Source organism: Falco punctatus (genome assembly GCF_963210335.1).
Source record: "Falco punctatus genome assembly, chromosome: 3".
NCBI classification, from domain to species: Eukaryota; Metazoa; Chordata; class Aves; order Falconiformes; family Falconidae; genus Falco; species Falco punctatus.
In genome coordinates this window covers 76,278,081-76,299,584 of record NC_137582.1, presented here as the reverse complement: position 1 = coordinate 76,299,584, position 21,504 = coordinate 76,278,081, and the positions used below count along the sequence as shown (strand labels likewise).

Here is a 21,504-nt window from a genome sequence, read left to right as displayed (position 1 = left end):
AAAGGCTGTGGATGTTGTCTACCTGGACCTTAGTAAAGCCTTTAACACCATTTCATATACCATTCTCCTGAAGAAACTGGCTGCTCATGGTTTGGATGGATATACTCTATGCTGGGTTAAAAACTGGCTGGACAGCCAAGCCCAAAGTGTGGTGGTGAATGGAGCTACATCCAGCTGGTGGCCAGTCACAAGTGCTGTTCCCCAGGTTTCAGTATTGAGGCCAGTCCTGATTAATGTCTTTATCGACAATCTGGATGAGGGGATTGAGTGAACCTTTAGTAAGTTTGCAGATGACACCAAGCTGAGCAGGAATGTTGATCTGCTGGAGGGCAGGAAGGCTCTGCAGAGGGATCTGGACAGGCTGGACTGATGGGCCAAGGCCAATTGTATGAGGTTCCACCAGGAGAAGTGCTGGGTCTTGCACCTGGGTCACAACCACCCCACGCAGCGCTACAGGCCTGGGGAAGAGCGGCTGCAAAGCTGCCTGGTGGGAAAGGACCTGGGGGTGCTGGCTGATGGCTGGCTGAACATGGGCCAGCAGTGTGCCCAGGGGGACAAGGCAGCCAACAGCACCCTGGCTTGTATCTGAAACAGTGTGGCCAGCAGGACCAGGGCCGTCATCGCCCCCCTGCACTCAGCACTGGTGAGGCTGCATGTTAAATCCTGTGTTCAGTTTTGGGCCCCTCACTGCAGGAGGGATGCAGAGGTGCTGGAGCATGTCCAGAGGGTGGCAATGGAGCTGGTGAAGGGTCTGGAGCACAAGCCTTACAAGGAGCAGCTGAAGGAACTGGGGTTGTTTAATCTAGAGAAGATGAGGCTCACTGGGGACCTAATCACTCTCTACAACTCCCTGAAAGGAGGCTGTAGACAGGTGGGGATAGGTCTCTTCTCCCAGATAACAAGTGGCAGAAGAAGAGGAAATGGCCTCAAGTTGTGCCAGGGGAAGTTTAGATTGGATATTATGAAAAAATTTCTTCACTGGGAGGTGGGTCAAGCATGGGAACAGGCTGCCCAGGGAGGTGGTGGAGACACCATCCCTGGAAATGTTTAAAAAACACATAGATGCAATGGTTTAATGGTGGATTTGGCAGTCCTTGGTTAACAGTTGGACTTTACCTTAAAGGTCTTTTCCAACCTAAATGATTCTATGATTTGCTGATCTTCAATTATAGGTAAAGAAACACCAAATTAAACTGCGTTAGCAAAATCCTAAGTAGTTTCTTGTTCCTCAAGTCTTCTGAATGTGAACAAAAGGCCAAGGGCATCATTTCATATCTTTTGAGGTATTTTCCCTAAAGGCAGGTTTGAAATCTGTGCAATTTAATTCACAGGAAACTCTTTCACAAAATATGCCTTTCCAACCGAAATCAAGTCTCTTGTGAGTTTGGAAGCTTTATCTATCTTACTATTAAAAGCTATTTGTCTTCAAAAAGACCAGTCCAACGATGTTCACATTAGTTCAGGGAATAATAAAGCCCTGGTTTGAATTCAGATGGCTTTTTAATGTTTTCTGCAAAGCATACAACAGCAGTATCTGTGAGAGGTAGTATATATAAAACTTTGCAAAGTCTGCTCAAACACAAGATGCCTCCACAAGAATACTTTTGGTTAGCTTTAAGAAAACAGATCAAATGACATGTAGAACTAGGAGATACTTCAGTGTTTCAGAGAGTTCTCTCACTATGCTTTAACAAACTACAGGGGTGTTTATTCCCATCTGAAATGCACACAGAGCTATCAGTTAGTGGGGTCATATTTTTACCGCATTGACAATGTTGAGTGGTTTTGAGTGTAGCCACTTTAAGTGTACAAATAAACTTGCTTTTAGTGGAAAAAAACCCGAAAAAAATCAAAGTAAAATACCCCTTCAAAACAACCTTGCCCTCACCGCAAACAAATATCCAGCCTAGGACTAGCTTTAGCATGCTTTTATCTAACTAGATGAAATCTATGCAAGCATATGCCTTTGAATTAGAAATTCTATTCTCAACTGAGCTACCATGAGACAACTTACACGGTTGAGGAACCTTGTAACTTTCGCATCTTTTAACATGTCTACAAAGTCTATTCTCACACAATCTTTATCTGAAAATAAAAATTAACTTGTACTTAAAAAAAAAATAATTGACTGCCCCGTTCTCATCAGGATTTTGACATATCACATGCTAGCAAATAGATACCTGAAGTGAAAACACATAATGAATACAATCACTGCTGAATTTACTCAAAATTATGTACCAGTCTGATAAATACTAACTGAGAAAAAGAACAAGTATTTGAAAATAGTAAACTAATTTTTACATGAAGCATTAGCTAACCAAAGTTAATTGTCAATCAACTAATTTGAGTGAAGGGAACTAAAAGTTTGTCTACACATGCTCGGCAGTAATGCTTTAATGAGGTTAAATGAGGTTCTTATGTGCTGACATCCAAGTTTATCATTTTCAGATTAATTGGCTGAAAAACAACCAAAAATCATGCTACTCCCTGACTGGATGGTTTCTCACAGCTAGAAACTGAAACACTGTAAGTCATCTTAACTGAAAAAACTTTCAGTACTGGCATCTCACATGTTTGTAACTACAAAGGAAATTTTAATCATGTGAAAAAAAATTTGGATGCACTGTCAAATGATAGTTACAAATTTGTAAGACTAAAGGATTGGTCATGTTGCTGTAAATACATAAATGAAATGTTATATTTTAAAACAGATATTTCCTTTTTCTTACTACTAGCAATTCTAGCAACAGTAAAATTTACTTAACTAAAAGAACTTTAAAACTTGGAACTGTAAATTAGCGTTTGATCAGTACACTGAATTTCTTACACATGTATCTTAGAACAAACCCTTCATATTTTTAGAAAGTTCTTGTGGCGATAGAATTTTGGAAAAGAGATGAAAAGAGAAATGTAGAAATAGTACAACTTATAAACAAAAGCCAAACTTCATCCCGTTTATTCAGGTTGTGGGAAGCCTAGATGTGATCTGAACAAGATTCCACAATGCAAGCTGGTATGCAAGAAGTATTCCAGGTATTTAACTTTCTCTTTGCTTTATAACCCTTCTATTAGCATAAAATATAAACAGCTATGGAATATAAATACCTTATGTAAATTGAAAACGCTTCAATTGAGATTTTAAAAAAAGAAAAAAGTTCTTATCTGACTAAAGACAATGAAAAGGAACTGATGAGATTCTGCATCTTCTCTCAAAACAATAATATTACACTTCTTTGTTAGCTATTCTAGCTGTATGTGCTGTTAACCAAGTGACCCATATTTCACCTCGAAAGAGCACAGTCACTTAGAAAAAAACTCTCAATGGCAACTGAAACACTTGTGAAGAGTCAGTGACTGCAAAACTGTTTACAGAAAAGCTCTAAATTTCTTTATGAAGCCTATCACAGTACATGTACAGCACAATGCATTAATGTAATATAGAACTTCAGAAAGTACATTTTTTAAGAAGTTTTAAAGAAATAATTGTACTATGTTGATTCATATAATATACACATATTTTTACAAAAACGTGTGTATATACACACACATGTATATTCACACATACAGATGTACATGGTCAGACACAGAGCTTGTATCTTCCTATCAATAATTTATTAATTCAGCTTGTTTGGGGATAATTAAAGATAATGGGCACTTACCTCAACATTTGTAATCACCATTTCTCTAACAACATAAGCAATTGTACAATCTTCAGAGTGGCATCTGACACGAAAGCTGCCATATTCCATTACATCTGGTGGATCAGGCCAATACTGATGACATTTGGTCTGTAAAGAAAATTAAGCGCATATCAAGACTGTCTACAAGCACTTTTGTTTTCAGCCTCTCCTCCTATGCTGTGGTTCAGGGAATTCAAGGAGTGGTGTAAAATCCGTTCTGGTTTGTTGGTGAGCTGTTTACATCTAAATTGGAAAATAATGTGGCAAAATAGGCTACATTCTCTATAAGCTTTTGTAGTAACTTATAATAAAAACTCAGGTAAACTGGATGCAAGGTGCTTTCTGTCTGGTACTTATCTGCAATTGCTAAAATGACTTCTCAAGGCATAACATAGGAGGAGAAACAGATGAATTTATTCCATGTTAAGATGAAAAGCATAGGGGGCAAAGTTATAACTAACTTTGGCCACCTCACAGCAGGTTATAGCAAAGACAGAGCCACACTTGTCTTGAAAATGAACAATGAAAGGACAAGAGGTGACTGAAAAGAGAGATGCAAAAAGAGAAATTCTCATTAGATGTTGGCAAAAAATATTTTGATGAGGATGATCAAGCACAGAAACAAGATGCCTTATGAGGCTGTTGAATCTTCATCCATGGAAATAATCAAAACTTAACTGACATGACACGGTGCAACCCTCATGAAGTTCAAAGATGCTCCTGCTTTGAGCAGAGAGGAATGGACCAGATATCTCCAGTGGTCCCTTCAAACCTGAATTTGTCCAAGACCTTGAAGCAAGATCACACTGGAATGCAAAAAGTCGTGCGAATCAGTCTGTCTCCCCTGTATTCCAACACTGCAGGCTTGCGGCTGAGGGAAAGAGCAAGGCAAGCTCCATTTCTGGAGGCCTTAAGAGAGAACTCACCCTACACAGAGAGAGGGAGCAGGAAAAGGAACACCAAAAAGCACTGTCATCTCTTAACACGAACCCCTCAAAAGTTCAGCATGCCTGGTACTTATCTGACTGCTTCCATTCTCCATTGTTTCCCTTATCCTCTCCCTGACAGCAAGTGGAGAAGGTGATGAAGCTTTTAAAGACTGCTTCCCTAACTTGGTTATTAGTTTTCAGGTCACTAATAGCTATACGTTACTTCAGTTTTTGACAGGAATTAACCGAATGGGAAACACATCTTCATTTTTCCATTTGATCGTATTTTGTGTTTTAAAGCAAACATTTTAAAATGCAGAACAATGCTTACGAACATTAGTAGCAAAAATACTATATAAAAAGTTATTGCGGGCACAATAATCCACAGTGACTTGGTCATACAATGAAAGTTGTTCTTTACACTTTCTAGGGAAAACTGAGCTTAGAAACTGGAAGAACTCATGAACAACTTCAGTTTACGTGCATGTCACTTGTCAGTGCATGTTTCTTTTCTATGTCAGATGCATGACTGAAGACAGAGATCTTCTCTTAAATGACTATTTGTATCTAAATGTTAAAGTTATAAACAAAACCCTGGAAACGTACATATTGATGCAGGAAAGTGTAATTTGCCCTCTGCCTCAGACTGGTTTCATGCAAGGCCACAATAGCTTAACCGTCAAGCCTACCAACATGTGACAAGCAAAGTCATACATGCATGTGAATGCACCTGATATATTTTGGTGTACCACAAACTGCATGTGCAGTACAAGTGAGAGCTGAAGTGGAATTCAGTATCAAAATTACATCCATTAAATACCCTATTTTTTCTAAAAGAAACCAGATTAATGAATTCTGCTTACAACAACAAGGAACTATTTTCTCTCCTGTCTTCTGCTGCTAATAGGTATGAGGCTGATGTTCAGATCCCTACCACTCTACTGCCGATATGAAAGTCTTCCTTTTTCTGGTTCACCTTCTAAAAGCCGATAAGGCACATCTAGTCAGTGTACATAGGATATTTTTCTACAGGAGTTGCAATGCCAGTATCTATTCCTCATTTTAAAAGGTAAGATTAGAGTAGCACTGATGACAAAGTTTGCCACCTCGTTTCCCATCTAATCAAAGGATGAAATGTTGTGGAATAGACTGAACTTGAAAAAGTATTCCAGTGAGATACTAGTTCAGTGAAACTTTTGCTCACCGAAAGCAGCTCAAGTTTGCCCATCAACTTAAAAGTTTCAATATTTCATCGCAGTAATTGAATATTCTCATCATCCACTTCTGTACTCCAGCCTTGCAAGTAATTGCCATCATGTAACAAATATGAACCAAGTTTCCTAGTATAAGTCCACTGGACTTATGAGAAAGTCATACGAAAGAGAAAGGACAGCTGATCCATATGAAAATCCAGGGTGATTCATACAAAAAACCCCACATCTTGACACAATTCCTCAGACACTCTACTGAAAATTTTTATTTAATTGTTTGTGACCAAAACAGCTGAGCTACAATTGTCCTATTCACTACTTATATATTTAAATAATAATTGTTACTAGATCCAAAAGTAACCTCAAACAATTATATACCCAATGTGTTTCTACTTCAGCTTTAGTTAATTTGGATTCTCTATCAACTTATCAACACTGCATGTGCCATCTATAACTTTAATTTCTTTTTAAACTAATAAAGAGTGGCAAGAGCTGGAAATTCTGAAATGTTAAAATTTCTTAATTCTACCTTTCTTAGGGTTCAGTTTTCAATGACTTGAAATCCACATTTAAACCATTATGCCTGAAAATTTTACTGTATTAGATTATCTGAAATACTTCCCCCTTTAAATTTAAGCCAAAATAATGCATCCATTTCTAAAAAAATAACCCTACTCTATATGTGTGTGTGTGTGTGTGGGAAGTTTTTTATTCTGTAATACAAATCTTAACACCACTGAAAAGAAATATTCTAGAATATAAAGCCTCCAGGGTTTGGGAAAAGGTTTGGCATTTGGCAATGGGGATACTCTGGCAAGAACATGCATCTTTTTTTATCACCCACAAAATAGGCAAATGTAAATCATCCCTGAAAGTAAACAAAAGTCAGAAAAAGTGTCTGGTGTATAAAGGTATCAGCAGGATGGTTAGAAGTTAGAACAAAACACCCTGAAGTTTCCAACTCACCAGGCAAAGTACAGACTAGTACTAACTTGTGTTTCTCCTCAATACAAGAAAAGCAAGGAGGAAATTATTTTCACTGAAATACAGTCGAAAGATGAAGGAAGCATTTTGTGCCAGATGATGTTCAATAATATCTCTCTCCATGAACAGCAACATACCCTGACCATGGTTAAAGTCTGTTGCTTTTCACCTTTCACACACTGTTGCTTAACTGTCAGTTCTTACAGCTCAATCATTAGGCTGTTTAGGACCTCAAATACTCACTCTCTTGTCTTCTAAAAACATCGGGATTTTTGACTGGGATGCCAAATAAATTTGATAGTGTAGGATATATCATATAGGAACTAAAGATAAAAGCTACAGTGAAGGAATACAAGAGTCAGCATCTTCTCCACCTTTAAAACAAAAATCCTTCAATTTTCAGCTTCTAAAACTTGAAAAACAATGTCTATGTACCTTAATCTAAAATTTTCATATTTAAAGTTTCAAAGGATATATTAAATCAAAATACAGAAGAATATACTGGATAGTGCTTTAATTTTCACTGTATTATTCTGAAATTCATAGAGTGCTGGCATTTATTTGAACGGAATTAAAAGAATTATCAGAGCAATTCTAGGAAAGAACCTACAATATAAATAAAAGCAAGCAGGTTAAATTCTGACCACCAGCATGCTAAAACTAGGAAGTACTGCAACGTCAGTCTCTTGTTTGAAGCCAGACCGAAAGTTTTGCTCAGTGCTTCCAGACATCTGCTGAATCATTAGGAATGCAACTGCCACATGCAGCCCAGTTCTCAGGGGAAAAAATGACAGTATATAGTACCTGGGTGATCAGTGAAACAGAGTCAGTGCAGTGATTTCTGTTTATCAGACAGCTGGTTTGTTTTCAAAGAAGCATAACAAAAAGTTACAGTAATTCAGAAAAAAAATAATTCAGAAAGCCTGGTCTAAGAGAAATGATTCAACACGTGAAGCTGGCCTATTTTAGGGTTATTTCATAACAATAATGGGAAAAAAATTTAAAGGCACAGTACATTTCTTCAGCGTGCAAAAGAACCTGAACACTTACCCGTCCTCGTTCAGTAAGAGTTGTTAGCATGATGATGAGTGACAACTTGTGATCCCAGACTACTTGCCAGAAGTGCGCACATGTGTGTGGAAGAGGCCCCTGAGTAGCAATGTATCTGTTCACAATGCCCGCAGAGGGAATTTCCATCTACAAAGAGAAAGGAAAATCCTATGTAAAGTTTGTTCTCACTACTCAAGTACTATTTTAATTCAGCATTTCACTCAAAGAGGAAGTTTTGAGGGAAGATTAATCAGCAAGCCTGTGTAATCAGACAAGCAAGATCACAATTTGTTATGTGAAAAATCTTTAAATATTTAATTTAAACCAGATGTATACTACAGACTCTAAACTCCATGTTGAACTAGGAAGAGATAATTAATAGTGAAAATGTATTTCAAAACTTGAAACTGCAAAGCTTTCAAAATTTTCTTTAATATTTAGTAGGGAATAATGGCAAGATATACCAAAGCTACACTAGCTGTTTATTGCCTGACACTAAACAGAGTAAGTTAATAGTTAATTCTGTGATTTACATGTTTAATTTAAGTATCTGACACAAACATATTTCTTCAATTTTCCCTGTTTCCCAGCATACGCACAAGATTAGGGCAATTTTAAGGCTCTGGTTTATCTTCCAGACCCTTCATAGGACATTTGGTGAGTGGTTCTAGAGGGAAAAAGGCTTAGTGTTAAGCTACAGGAGAATTTGCAGTACTTCAGAATTTGCAGTACATAGGAAGATAACACAAGTTTTACTGGTTAAAGACTCCGCACATACCACAGATACTTCCATCTACTGTATATCAGGATGGCCACTTGTCTCACAAGAGACGCTTCATCCTTTACATTATGAATCTTTGCGTCTTTTACATTTACAAGTCCACAAAATATAAAATGAAAAAGCCTTATTCCTTAAAAAGCCTAAATTTAGCCTGGTATTGTAATACAGAAAGTGAGAAAATGCAGGTCTCCATACCACTTACATTAACGTAATTTGCATTAATGTAATCTTCATCTCCTTGCAATATTATCCTCGTGGCATCATCTGCACACACACACACACACACACAAAAAGAGGGAATAAAATTAGCAATTAAGAGGCATGCTTCCCTTATAAGTAAAAAACCTGAGGAATCTCAGACACACAAACAGCAGAATACAGTCTGGAATAGATAACCTTTTAGAAAATAAAATGAACAATTATATGACTTTATATAATGAAATCTTTGATCAAGAAGTTCAATACAACAATTTTATAAGCTATCATTTAGAGGACAAAGCAAAATAGGCAGAAACTGTACTTAATACTCACAAGGCAGAACATCTTTGTATCTGTTCTTGTCCATATTCTGAGGTACCTTTGCACATGTAACAGCCAACCCTGGTTTCTTTCTATAAAGTTGCTGCAAAACAGAATGAAAAATAGTAGGATTTTGAGGGGGGTGATTATGCTATACAAACACTAAATAGATTCACATGAAAACAGACGGGAAAAAAAATCAGAATGATTTTCCTTAACCTTTTTCTTAACCATCTGCAAAAGTCACCTGAGAGATTTTTGTATTTAACATGACAAGAATTTCTGTTACTGCTAACCCATCATGATCTCTAGAAAGATTTCTAGGAGGAGGGGGGAAGGAAATGTGAGAGCCATTGAAATAAACCATTTCCCTGCAAGGTCGCCTTTTTCTCATAAAACTGTGGGCCAGAAGGAAAACAGTGGTTGAGGGTAGAAGTGACCCACAAAAGACATCAGAAGAAAAAGACAGCTGGAGATTAATATTTTCTTGAATCAACTGTAACATAGAAAGTTCAGACAAACTTATTCTCTGGACTAAAACTACCACATTCAATCCTACAAGTACCTGAAAAAAACAAAGTTTCATGTATCACAGTCTCTTAAGATGTGACTCCTTTTCATTTGGGCCAACCCCTATCTTGCAAACTTCACCTGGAGTAAATGTAGGCATAGAAGTGTATAACGAAAATTTTAAGGTCAAAATGCATAAAGTGCATCATACAGGACAAGAAAAGGTACAGTGTGGCAAACACCAACAGCAACAACAACAAATAAAATCAAGAAATGTAATTATACAACTACGGTTTTTCTGCATTAAATATACATGAAAGCAACTTACAACTGTGTTATTAACCTGGCTATGCCAGAGTTTTATATACTTCATTGAACACTGCCCGAAGAACTCATTATATCTTACATGTTTAATGAAGAATTAGAATATGGTTCCATACATAAAATGGAATTAATCAAATAGGAGTCTAAAATCTACTACTTCAGTTGAGAGAAAAGGAACAACACACAAAAAGTTAATTCCACTGTGAGATTTACTGAATCCTAAGACTCAGTATCACAGCTCACCACGTTTTGCAACTTGAACAGCATAAACAAGCCATGTGAGAAGAGAACTTGATAATAAATGTAACCAAAGAGCTTCTCAACTCAAGTTTCATTTTACTAGTGCCAAGCTGCTATTTCTGCCTTTTTTGGGGAAACAAGAATAATTTAACGTTAAGTAACAATTTTGGAGCTTAATTATTGTTGCCTGGCAAAAAGTCATTTGCCATTGACAGACATCTTAAATTCTGATTAAGTGGAGGAAGATGTTCTGGAAAAAAAACCCTGATTATATTCATAGTCTACTGGCTAATTATTTACTAATGTGAATGGAGAGTTTGAGAGCCACCAAGGCTGATGAGGTGATGCTGCAATTGGCTCTGCCTTCTGAAGATAACTAAACAAGGAACTTTAAGAATGGCCACTAAGCTGTCCACCAGATCATTAGATTTCAAAAATCTTTTGCACTTTTTTTGTAACATCAGTAATAACCTTTTATAAATGATGTCAGGTAAAAAAAAAAAAAGCCATAAAGGATCAAATATGCCATGAAGATTATTACAGGAACTTTGTGCACAGATTTGGTCAAACACTTTGACAACCAAGAAAGCACTGAAAAGCTAGTTCATGTCTTTTGAGTTACTGTTTCAATAGCCAACAGACTCACTACTATTGCTGCATTGCAACAGTGCTGTGGATTTTGGAAAACAGGTAAGAACTATAGTCTACAATTCCTTAAAAAAAAACCCAAACAAAAAAAAACCCCTCACTAAAAAAACAACCAACCCAAAAGAGGGAATTTTAATTCTCAGAAATCTTGAAAACTAAGAAAACCTCAAAGAGTGGTTCTGCAATAAGAAATACCACAATTCTTCAGCCACCACCATGAAATCTTATGGGATTTGAAAAAAAAGAGTGAAGAAAAATATATCAAAATAGGGGAAAATTGTATTGCTGTTCTACAAGTTTTCAGCATCAGAAAGGGTTACTCCTGAATTCAACAATGTGAAATATTTAAACCATAATAACCAGGGTTTCTCCGAAGTTACTATAAATGTTCAGATCCACAACAGCAAAACAAGCACAAACATACATATGCTGTATTCCCTTACCATTACAGAAGCAGCTAAATTATCTTTTGAATTTCTTATGCTGACATTGAAGGAACTAATTTAATAAATTATACAAACATTCTATTAGTCAGTTTTCTATGACATTCCTTGCTAACACGTTAAAGAACATGACAAACATTAATTCATTAATCTATATAGCAGTTTTGTAAGTCTCATCGTACATACAGGAGAATCTCACCCCCGAAGTAATCTACCCACGAAGTAACCATCATTGTTTTAGATAGCCAGGGAGAAACACCACAGAACTGGACACTACAATTGTCCCTCAAATGGAAATTAACATTCCAACACTTTCATATCAACCTCCAAGAGAAGACAACAAGGAATGGTCAAGTTGCTCCTGTTATTCCATGAAAGAAGGCAACGCATGAGAACTTGAAACCTTAATTTAAGGTATAAAAGATGTTTCGGAAATGTCACCGAGTGGCATGGAAAAAGAAACAAAGTACAAGACTGACCTCTGTCAAAACCCCACTATGGTACTCAATAAAATAATTAAGAAAAAACCCACTAATTTAGTAAGCATTGGGTACTTGATCTAGAAACATGCTAATTAAAACACATTTTTAATCAGCAGATGAAGATTTATGCAAGACTGGTAACTACTCATTCTTCCCTATTCTAAACAGTGAAGGGTAAAATGGGTGGGCAAATCATATTCTTGCTCTCTTGAAATAAGAATGAATGGGAGAAATGAGATTTCCAATTAATTAAGCTTACATCACTTGCAGATCACAGCTACTAGCCTATATTTTAGAGTGTTTTAGAGTTGAGTATTACCTACCTCAAACTGAATAAGGACAGTCCCACTTTCCAGCCCTCTTCTTAGCTGCTCCATAGAGTCCTCCAGTGTATCATCACCATATTCAGAACAGGTAGGAAGAAGAGATTCTGGGAGATTGTGGGAATCAACTTCATCTTCTGATTTAGGCTCCACAAACTGTTTAACTACTGAAAGATGTATTGAAAATAAAAATCTGTTACATACAGCATTAATGTCCTTGCAACACATTAAAATTTACCAGCTTGCAAGAACAAAGTTAGCAAAGACAAGGCCTCAGGAAAACAAACAGCAATACATTTAACTGCATTTCTCTGTGTACTATATGACTAAGAGTAAAATGTCCTTATGACCTTTCAGAAAACAAAACTCCTCAAGGTGCCTATCTGTGAAGGCGAAGAACTTGACTTCCAAGCACAAAGAGTTTTTTGCTGCAACCTTGTCTTACAGAATGAACTGCTGAATAAACTAATTAATCACAACATACAGCATAGTAAAAAACAAGTAAGTTTTGCCTAAAAAAAAAAGTGTACAGCATAGTTAATGGAATATCCCTATAAGAAGCTTAAAGTGGTCCCCCAACAACAAAATTAATGCACATACTTACATTGTACTCTTTTGCCATTACAATAGCACCTGAATTGTCTTTTGCAGTTTCTTATGCTACTACTGAAGGAACTAACTTAATAAACTACAAAAAAAAATTGATTTGGCAGGTTTTTTATGACATTCTTTGCTAGCATGTTGAAGAACATGACAAACATTAACGAATTAATCTACACAGCAGTTCTGTCTTGACAAAAGCTATTATATCACCAAATGTGGTCACCTGTGGTTATTCTCTGCAATGTTACTCATACCTGCCAAACCAGAGAATGGGGAGCTGTTCATACTCATGCCTATACAAATGACTGGCACAGGGCCACAGGCTATCTTAAGCTAACGGCAGACTTCTCTCATCTGCAAGTAGGAAGGGGACTACAAAACTTAAGGGAAGACTAATGACTGCATAGAGCCAGTGGAAAGGCCTGTAATAATAGGAGTAGGACTGTTCAGGAAAAAAGACCAAGAGCCCACCTGTCTTCCTGGTAACACCAGAAACTGTAAAGAAAGTAAATGCTTCAGAAATCCATATCAATTAGTTTTATTCCCTCCTGTTTCCTTTCAAATGTTTAAGTTTTAATGTAATTAGGAACTCTGCAAAGCCCTTCCATAATCATGTGTGTTAAGGGCTTACCATAGCTCTTAAGGAAAGTGAATAATAAACTAGAGTTTCACATCATCTGAAAGCTCTTGGGATCTGCATGTGTTTAAATATGGAGCAAGCAAAACCAAGCTAGATGGGTTCTCCATATCTTAAATAGACAGGCTTAAGACCCTGCACATTTCAGAGACTGTCTCCTGTTTGCTGGCAGCAGTTTAGCAAGAAACCAGCACAGGTCAAGCTGAGTACTGTCAGAAAATATCTATTGTAAGAATGGATAAGAAAAAATAAAAAGAGGCAGCTTGACTTGTTGCATTGGAAAATGGTGCAGGGGAACAGCCCGTGGGTATTTTCAAATCCACAACTGGGGATTTCTGAAATTATGCTACATTTACAAAAAAACCTAGAAACAAAACAACAAAAAAACCAAGAAACCAAACAAAAAAGAAAGCCCAAAAGCACAAAGCCCCCACAAAATCCCTCAAATTTTGCAAGGGACTATTTGTTCTCATAGATTTTTAGACTTATAAAATAGGAAGAAATTCTAATTTAATAGATTCTTTGTTGCAGGGTTAAGAATCCACATAGTTAAAACTATCTGTACTACTAATTCAAATGCAGAGAGATCTACTTTTTAGCACAGACCCATTCCCAGTGCACTGAGAACATATTTACGTAAACAGAAGATGGTATACCTTAGCATAAGAGCAATAGTCTCAAAAACATTAAAAGTTAATAAAATTAGCCCAATTACCTTTCCGCCTGACCAAAAGTGCAAGCTCTCGCGTGTGAGATTCTCTGCTGGCTTTTATGAACATGACCACCTGGTCATGCGTGTGCTCTGAGATATCTCTGCCATTAATTAATACTATCTGATCACCTTCATTCAGTTTTGGAATGCATTTATCAGCCTGTTTCAAGACCAAAGAAACACATTAATGTCATTGTATCCAGTCATGTAAGCAGGAAAACATCAGGATATTAAATTCATTTTATTCATTAAATTCTTGAAGATCTACACTTCAGACTCCAAGCCTGGACAACCACTGGTTATAGCCATTTGCAAATTAATTTCTGCAAAAAGTGTTTTGGACACATAAGATAACATGCTTCAGTTTTTATGCAGTGAATACTGAGATTGTCCAAACGTGATTTTGATGAATGTAATTTAAGAAATATGACATTCCCCAGGCATGCACTTTTTAAAATTTAAAGAAATCCCTACACATTTCATATTTTTGGTATTTATCAGATTCTTGTTTGGTGAGTACCAAGTGATATCTACAAATGGAGAACATTCTTCCTCACTTCATTTGCTGAAAGTTTTAACAAGAAGATGCAGATAAGTACACTAACCCATGATGCTCAAGTACCCTGTGAAAAAATTTTGATGAAAATTCTTTTGCTACCTGTGCTACAGAGAACACTAAAACAAGGTTTTCCCCATCTCAAATGAAAACTTACATTATGTCTTATCTTGGATACAGCAATTCAGACCAAGTGCTGAAATCTAGGGTTTGTTTGGCTTTTCTGTCACACTTCCCAGAATGCTTAGCTCTAAGTCCAGTGCAAAGCAATTAAAGCTATGGCCAGAATATGGTGATGATGCTATGAAGATGATTAAGGGACTAGATCATCTCTCGTAGGAGGGAAGGCTAAGACGGCTGGGAATGTTTAACCTAGAGGAGAAGGCTTAGCGGGATCTTGTCAATGTGTATAAATACCTGATGGGAAGGTCCTGAGAAGATGGAGCCAGGCTCTCTTCAGTAGTGCCCAGTGACAGGACAAGAAGCAATGGGCACAAACTGAAACATAGGAGGCTCCATCTGAACATCAAGAAACTCTTTTTTAACTGTGAGGGTTACTGAGCACTCGAGCAGGTACCTGCCCAGAGATGTTGTGGAGTGTCCCACTCTGGAGTACTCAAAAGCCATCTGGACATGGCCCTGGGCACCTGGGCACTCTAGGTGGCTCAAGTAGAGGGGGCTGGACAAGATGACCTCCAGGTCCCTCCCAACCTTTCCTTCTGTGATTCTGCAATATGAATATGCAGGATCCTCTACAACCTTTGAGTGTCGAGTAGCGTAACAATTCTATTTTCATTGCTATCCTAATTTTTATTTTGTCTAGGAAGTACTCAGCTACACAAGAGTGATACAGTTATATACACACTCCATTTCATTTGTTTTATGAATGAGATTTCGATCTTCACTGTTATTGTCTATTCATACTTGTTCCTTGTATTTCCTTAATGCCTGCACAGGTTCTCTGAACTTTGTTCATCCAATGTTATTAGTCCTATAAAAAAAAATATCATCGGCTCCAAAAACGTGAACAAGAAGTTCTAATTAGAACCGGTTACGCCTTGCACTGATGGCTCTAAAAGTAAATTTATCAGTGGCGTACTCTATCATTAAGTAAAAAACAGGAAGAGATGGAAAGGAGAAGTGATAATGAAAGAACCAACAAGAAGAAAACGCAGACTAAAAAGAGGCAACACTACGAAGAAGAAAAATTGGGAGCCACTTGTGTCAGAGAATAAAGTAAAAGGAAAGAAAATTTATGACATGTAGGAGTGCCAAAAAACAGATAAAAGAAAGACTAGAGAGAAAAGAAAGATGTACGTAAGAGGAAGAAGAATCCTAAGCAAAAAATCTGCTTAAAAATTTACAAAAGGAATAGTTTCCCCCAACTTTTTCCAAAGAAATAAGGAAATAAAATAATAAAGGACGGGGAAGATTGACTATGATTAATCAAAAAAAAAGACAAATGTAAACAGAAAAAGAATGGGGATTAGGAAGAGCCATGGTGTTCAACACTGATTTAACTAGGTATTCACAGCTCCCCCCAAACTCCCTTGCCACATTTTGTCCAATTTAGAAAGGCAAGATTGAAGAATGCAACTATGAATGATTTAAACACTTTGAAATATTATTGTTTGAGATATAAATTACTCTCCCTAAAATACAATTACTTGAAAAGATAAGTGATATGAAGACCGTATCAGGTCAGTTTCAGAGACTCAAGTAGCCAACAATAACATGGAGAGAATGGTTTCTGATATCCTACATTTGTCTATAATTTCGATTTCTTGGCTTGCTGCTGGCTATTATTCTTTATTACAGAAGGAGACTAATATCTTTGCTCAAAGAAACTTTGTTAATCACGTGACATGCTAATGCCTCAGCTATCTTACTTGAATCATCTGACTATATAAAATGTATCTTGAAGGAGAATTAATTCCTTCTATGTAAGCATAATTTGTAGATTTTTTCAGATACTAGATTTTCCAGACAATTAATTATGCCAAAGGCTTCCTGTCTTACTGACACACCCAATGTTTCATTTTATGCTAATCGCTTGTTATTGCTTCAAGAATGGTGCATACTATTTTTCATTTAGAAGCTCTATTAAATAAAACCATAATGACTTCTTTACCACCTTAGGACATTAATACAGTTTGTGGGAAAAAAAAAAATCAGTATATGACATTAGTTGAATAAAAAAAACAAACCCAAAACAACAAAACAAACCAGACACAATAAATGGCTGTTCTTTAGATATAATGCTCTATCACAATTTTGGCTACTCTATCCTACAGTCTTCCCAGCATACTAGACTGGTGCTGTATTGGAGGAGGATTTTTAAAAGAACTTTAGGACGTGAAAGGGAAAAATAATGCCTTAGTTTGGTGAGCAGATTTGTTTCCCCTCCTTCACAAAAAATACAGTTGTTTTTTTTTTTTTTGTAGGAAACTGGGAGAAAGTGACCTACAAAATCTGAGAAATAACCTTAGCTAATAATATTACCAAACAACATCCCTTAGGACAATTTACAAGGTAATGAGTGTATCTAGAGCATGTTAAACAGTAGCAAATACAATGAAGGAAAGGCATCACTGAGCTAAAATAATGTAAAAATGCATTCCATAGACTGCTTAACTTCAACTTTCAAATATCAGCTACATTTCATTAAACAGTCAAGAACAGGTGAAATTTAGTTTATGGAAAACAATATAATCAACGTTAATACTACTATGCTCTAAAAGTAAGTATATGTTTTTCCTCTTGCTGTAAAGCAACACGATTTCTATAATACTGCTGTTAAGTATATTGTATTGGAGAACTGTTTCCAATTTATTCCCTGACACTTGATAACTTGCTTACTAGGCTAGAGAGCTAATTGGTCACTTGCATCTATGCATGTGCCACTTAACTGGAGACACTTACATGAAGTTAAAGTCCAGTCCTTTTCCAATCCAAGAGAAAAAACCAAACAGATCAACACTTTCCAGAAGACAACCTGAATCTGCCAAAAGAAATTGTTGCCTCTGGAGAAGCATCTTTCATTCTCTGACTGTGGAATGAACATGTTTGCCCTACATTAATGCCAGTATCTCAAATCACTCTTAAGAAGTTTGCTAGGTTGTCCATGAAATGTTTTAAGGACTGTTTTATTCTCACTTTGTGGATTTAAGCTTAGAATTATAATTACCTGCTACTCTTTTATTCAAATAATTGGAGTTCATAAAGGCATCCTATACACTGCATAAGTCAAGCCACAAATCACAAATGTGACAAAAAACCCCACCCCTTCTCAAACAACCTTTTATCTTGATTTACATCACAAAAAGGTATCAGCCCTGTGACAGCTTATCAAATTTCAAAAGTCCACAAGATGCAGAATACATCAGATTTTTAGGATATAAAATATATCTTATCAAGTTTGCACTGAAATTATTCTATGAGAATTGGGAAATACACTTTGGAATAAGGTGAATGAATAAAATTTGAGTTAACATAATGTCCTCACAAATTTATGTACTAATTATTTAGAAAAAAGTTAACAAGATATTATGTTACTATTATTTTACAATTCAACAGAAGAATGCAGTGGCTGTACTGATTCTGATGAACGTTTTACCTAGTCCATAAGTATTTCCATAAGCAAAAATCTATGGCAAAATAAGAACAGAGCAAATATATTCTGCACCCCCTCTCCCCTGCCAAGTACTCTCCCATCCTATAAATATTTTTAGCTCTGAGGAATTCCTCAGCCTACAGTGGTTTCTCTATTCAGTAACTGTCAGTAGGTTTTTCCCCCAGGTACTTGTCCTCTCCTGACCACCCACAAAACTATTTTAATAGTATCCTTTATCAAGGAGTTTCACAGGTCTGCTATCTTATGCATGAAGAACTACTTTGTTAAGCATGAAGAACCTGACTTTAAGTGACTTAATCTGGTAGCCTGTAGTAGTTCTGCTGGAATTCCCTGCTCACAATGATACTACATCTACATCCCTACTATATCTCCCTTAAAGTAGTTCTTTTTTCTAGGCTGCAGGGGCCCAGACTACTTACTTTAATGAACACTGTTCTATATTTTCAATCATGGCTCTTGGCCCTCATCAAACATTTTCCAGCTGAAGACGCACTTTTTGAGATGATGGGGGAAACAAACATACTTTCTACTGTATCTTGTTTGGTTAACACTTCCAGATCTTTTCATCTGTGGTTTAAGAAAGTGCTGGTCTAAAGAGAACAGCTCAGCTTCTCTCTCATACTGGTTAAGCGTGTCCAGATTCCTACACATATGGACCTCTGAGTGGTGGAGGAAGTAATAAAGGAAGGGATTAGAAGGCTTAAGAATTTACTTACAGGTGATCCTGGAGTTATTCTTGATACCACTAATGGCATTTTCTGATCTACACCACCCTAGAGGAATGTCAAAAAAATAACAATCATAAAATATGTCATTAACCAATAGCAGCATTTCATACAAGTAATCACTTGTTTTTGTTTTTATATAAACTTGATGCTTTGTCATTATAGGCGGGGTTGGTAAGACTGAATTTTCATCAGTAAATGGGTGTGTCTGTGTGTGTGCAGTGTCTTTAGATCTACCACATTCCAGTAAACTAGACCCAGCATCTTTGCTTGGCCATATATTTTAATAAGCAATCAACAGAACAAATGCAGCATTTATTTTAACCCTACCCTTCAAACAAGACTATTCAACACTTGAACTTGCAAGGTGGACAGCGTTCTTAGATGTTGTGATCGAACCTGTAAAGGATCAGGTTCCAGACAACTGTACTCCCTTATTCTCTTTATGTGATGTTCTATGACTGCCCCACCAATAAATGCCCAAGGTGAAAGAAAAGACAAGACTCTGCCCCAATCTTGATATTATGGTTACTTTACATTACTCTATCTCCTTAAATGGAATTTCAGTGAGAGAACGTAAAAAATTCACAACAGTCAATTATCAACAGTAATTTCAGTTTTCTTCACAAATTAATTTTCACCCTTCCAATATGATCTTTTAATGGATATATCCAATTGGATAGCATAAACTATTTAACTTGTTTTATAATACAGAGGTCCGATCTTCTAAAAGTTGATGCATTACATTAGGCTTCCAAGTTGCCATTCAAGCAGCCAAACTGGCAGTCTGCTTTGGAAATCTGCCATGCCCATAGTATATGCAACAAAACACCAGAGAACTAGTAAAGACTTATTTCTGTAAAAGTTGCTTTAGCATTTAAGCATTAGGCTGCCACTTTTTAAAAAATCTTGGTCCATAAAAAATTCCTGTAGAATACACTGCTTTCTCCAAAGCACTGCATTAAAAATGAAAAATAATCATAACCTCAAAGCATAGCATCTCTATAAAGCATATAAAAATAACTACAAAATTGCTGTTTTACCTTTAGGTTAAATCCAAACTTCCCATCTTCATCTGGTATGATACGCACCAGAAGTAAATCTCCCTCAATTAGATCATTCTGCAATACACAGAAAAAAAAAAACCAAAACTTTTTTCATTTTTTAAAAAATAGCAGCAAATTAGAAAATAGTGCATCCAAATTTAGATGTGCTTAACAAGAATACTCTATGTAAATCCATCTTTAAAATAGGAAGAAGCTAAAGTCACAGAACATACTCATGATAGCAATCTTTTAAATTGTAAAAATGGCAACATACATAACAGTAAATAGATACTCTGCTTGCTCTGTCCTGTTACTCTCAGCTTTCTCAGTTGATAGCTCCTATTAAAATTTTCAGTGTTCTCTTTACTAAAGGTGACTTAAAAGGAAAAAGTGTTAGATGCAACACATTTGAATCAATTCTACTCTAAGGACTAGGAAGTGACTACTTTTTCCCCAATTTTTCTCCTGTAAATGGGTGCATTGGTATCTTACGCAAGAAATCCACAAGCCAGAAGGATTAGAAGTTTGCAGCAGCTACTGGACAGACAGGTTAGGAAGCTGTTCAGCGCCCTGCTGGAACAGTCTGGAGAAAGGGGAGGAATGATCCACTACCATAACACTAGCAAGGAGCAGCTGCTCTCTAGTCAGCACAGGATTCAAAGGATGTTCAACCATCCTGAAGAGATGCCCAAGATAAAGCAGAACTGTGCCTGCTATGAAGACATATAGCAACCTGAGTTACATGCTTTTTCCCGATGGAGGAAATAAGATTTAATCAAACAAAGATTCCCATTCCACTAGGAACTTCCCCTGCAGATGCTCCTGGAAGCCTGGACTATGGAAATCAATGCAGTTCGCAGGCTTGCCTATCATACTGTGGTATGCAACCTTGGACAAATTTGTAGTAAGACAAGATTTATTCTTATTGCTGCATAAAATATTCTCATCCTGAAATATAACCACAAATTTTGTGCATTCTTAATCTACAGTTCAAAGCTACATTCAGTACTAGTTTTGACTTTAAAAGCACACAATTGAACATACCTTATCACAGTAGTACTGGTTGGAATCTTCTGTTGAGCTACTCCTTGTAACGTTGTCATATGTTTCTAAGAACTGTTTATCCACCCCTTCCAATGGGTAAGGGCCAGAAATGTTACCAACTCCATTTGGAGACTGAGCCAAGGCTTTAGGTGAGATGTGGGTCACAGAATTCCGCGTTGGACTGTTTCCCAATACATTCCTTCATTTAAAAAGGACAAACATTACAAGGGTATCATTATCTAGATTTTTAAGTTAACTAGTACAACACACAAATGTACCACCCAGTTAAAGAAGCAAGCCAACTTTATACTTAGATTTAACACCACTCGTAGAGGTACAGGATAACAGGACTGGTGTATGATCTAAACTGATCATTGATCTGGGCATCGAGAAGAATGGGCAAAACAAAACTGAAGTAGCAAA

General features: G+C 36.7%; 1 protein-coding gene across 3 annotated transcripts in view; it reads right to left on the bottom strand.

Annotated features, from left to right (window-relative positions):
- Positions 1-21,504, bottom strand: part of PTPN3 (protein tyrosine phosphatase non-receptor type 3) — a 106,206-nt gene that overhangs the window by 18,988 nt on the left and 65,714 nt on the right. For 2 of the 3 annotated variants that reach the window (XM_080378148.1, XM_080378150.1), the window contains exons 15-23: positions 21,082-21,280; positions 20,035-20,112; positions 18,983-19,039; positions 14,080-14,236; positions 12,125-12,291; positions 9,167-9,257; positions 8,838-8,899; positions 7,855-8,001; positions 3,660-3,788 (exon numbers count right to left, since the gene is read on the bottom strand). In XM_080378148.1, the coding sequence (XP_080234274.1) occupies positions 3,660-3,788; positions 7,855-8,001; positions 8,838-8,899; positions 9,167-9,257; positions 12,125-12,291; positions 14,080-14,236; positions 18,983-19,039; positions 20,035-20,112; positions 21,082-21,280 (1,087 nt within the window). The remainder of the gene's footprint in view (positions 1-3,659; positions 3,789-7,854; positions 8,002-8,837; positions 8,900-9,166; positions 9,258-12,124; positions 12,292-14,079; positions 14,237-18,982; positions 19,040-20,034; positions 20,113-21,081; positions 21,281-21,504) is intronic. The other variant, XM_080378149.1, reaches the window with a different exon arrangement.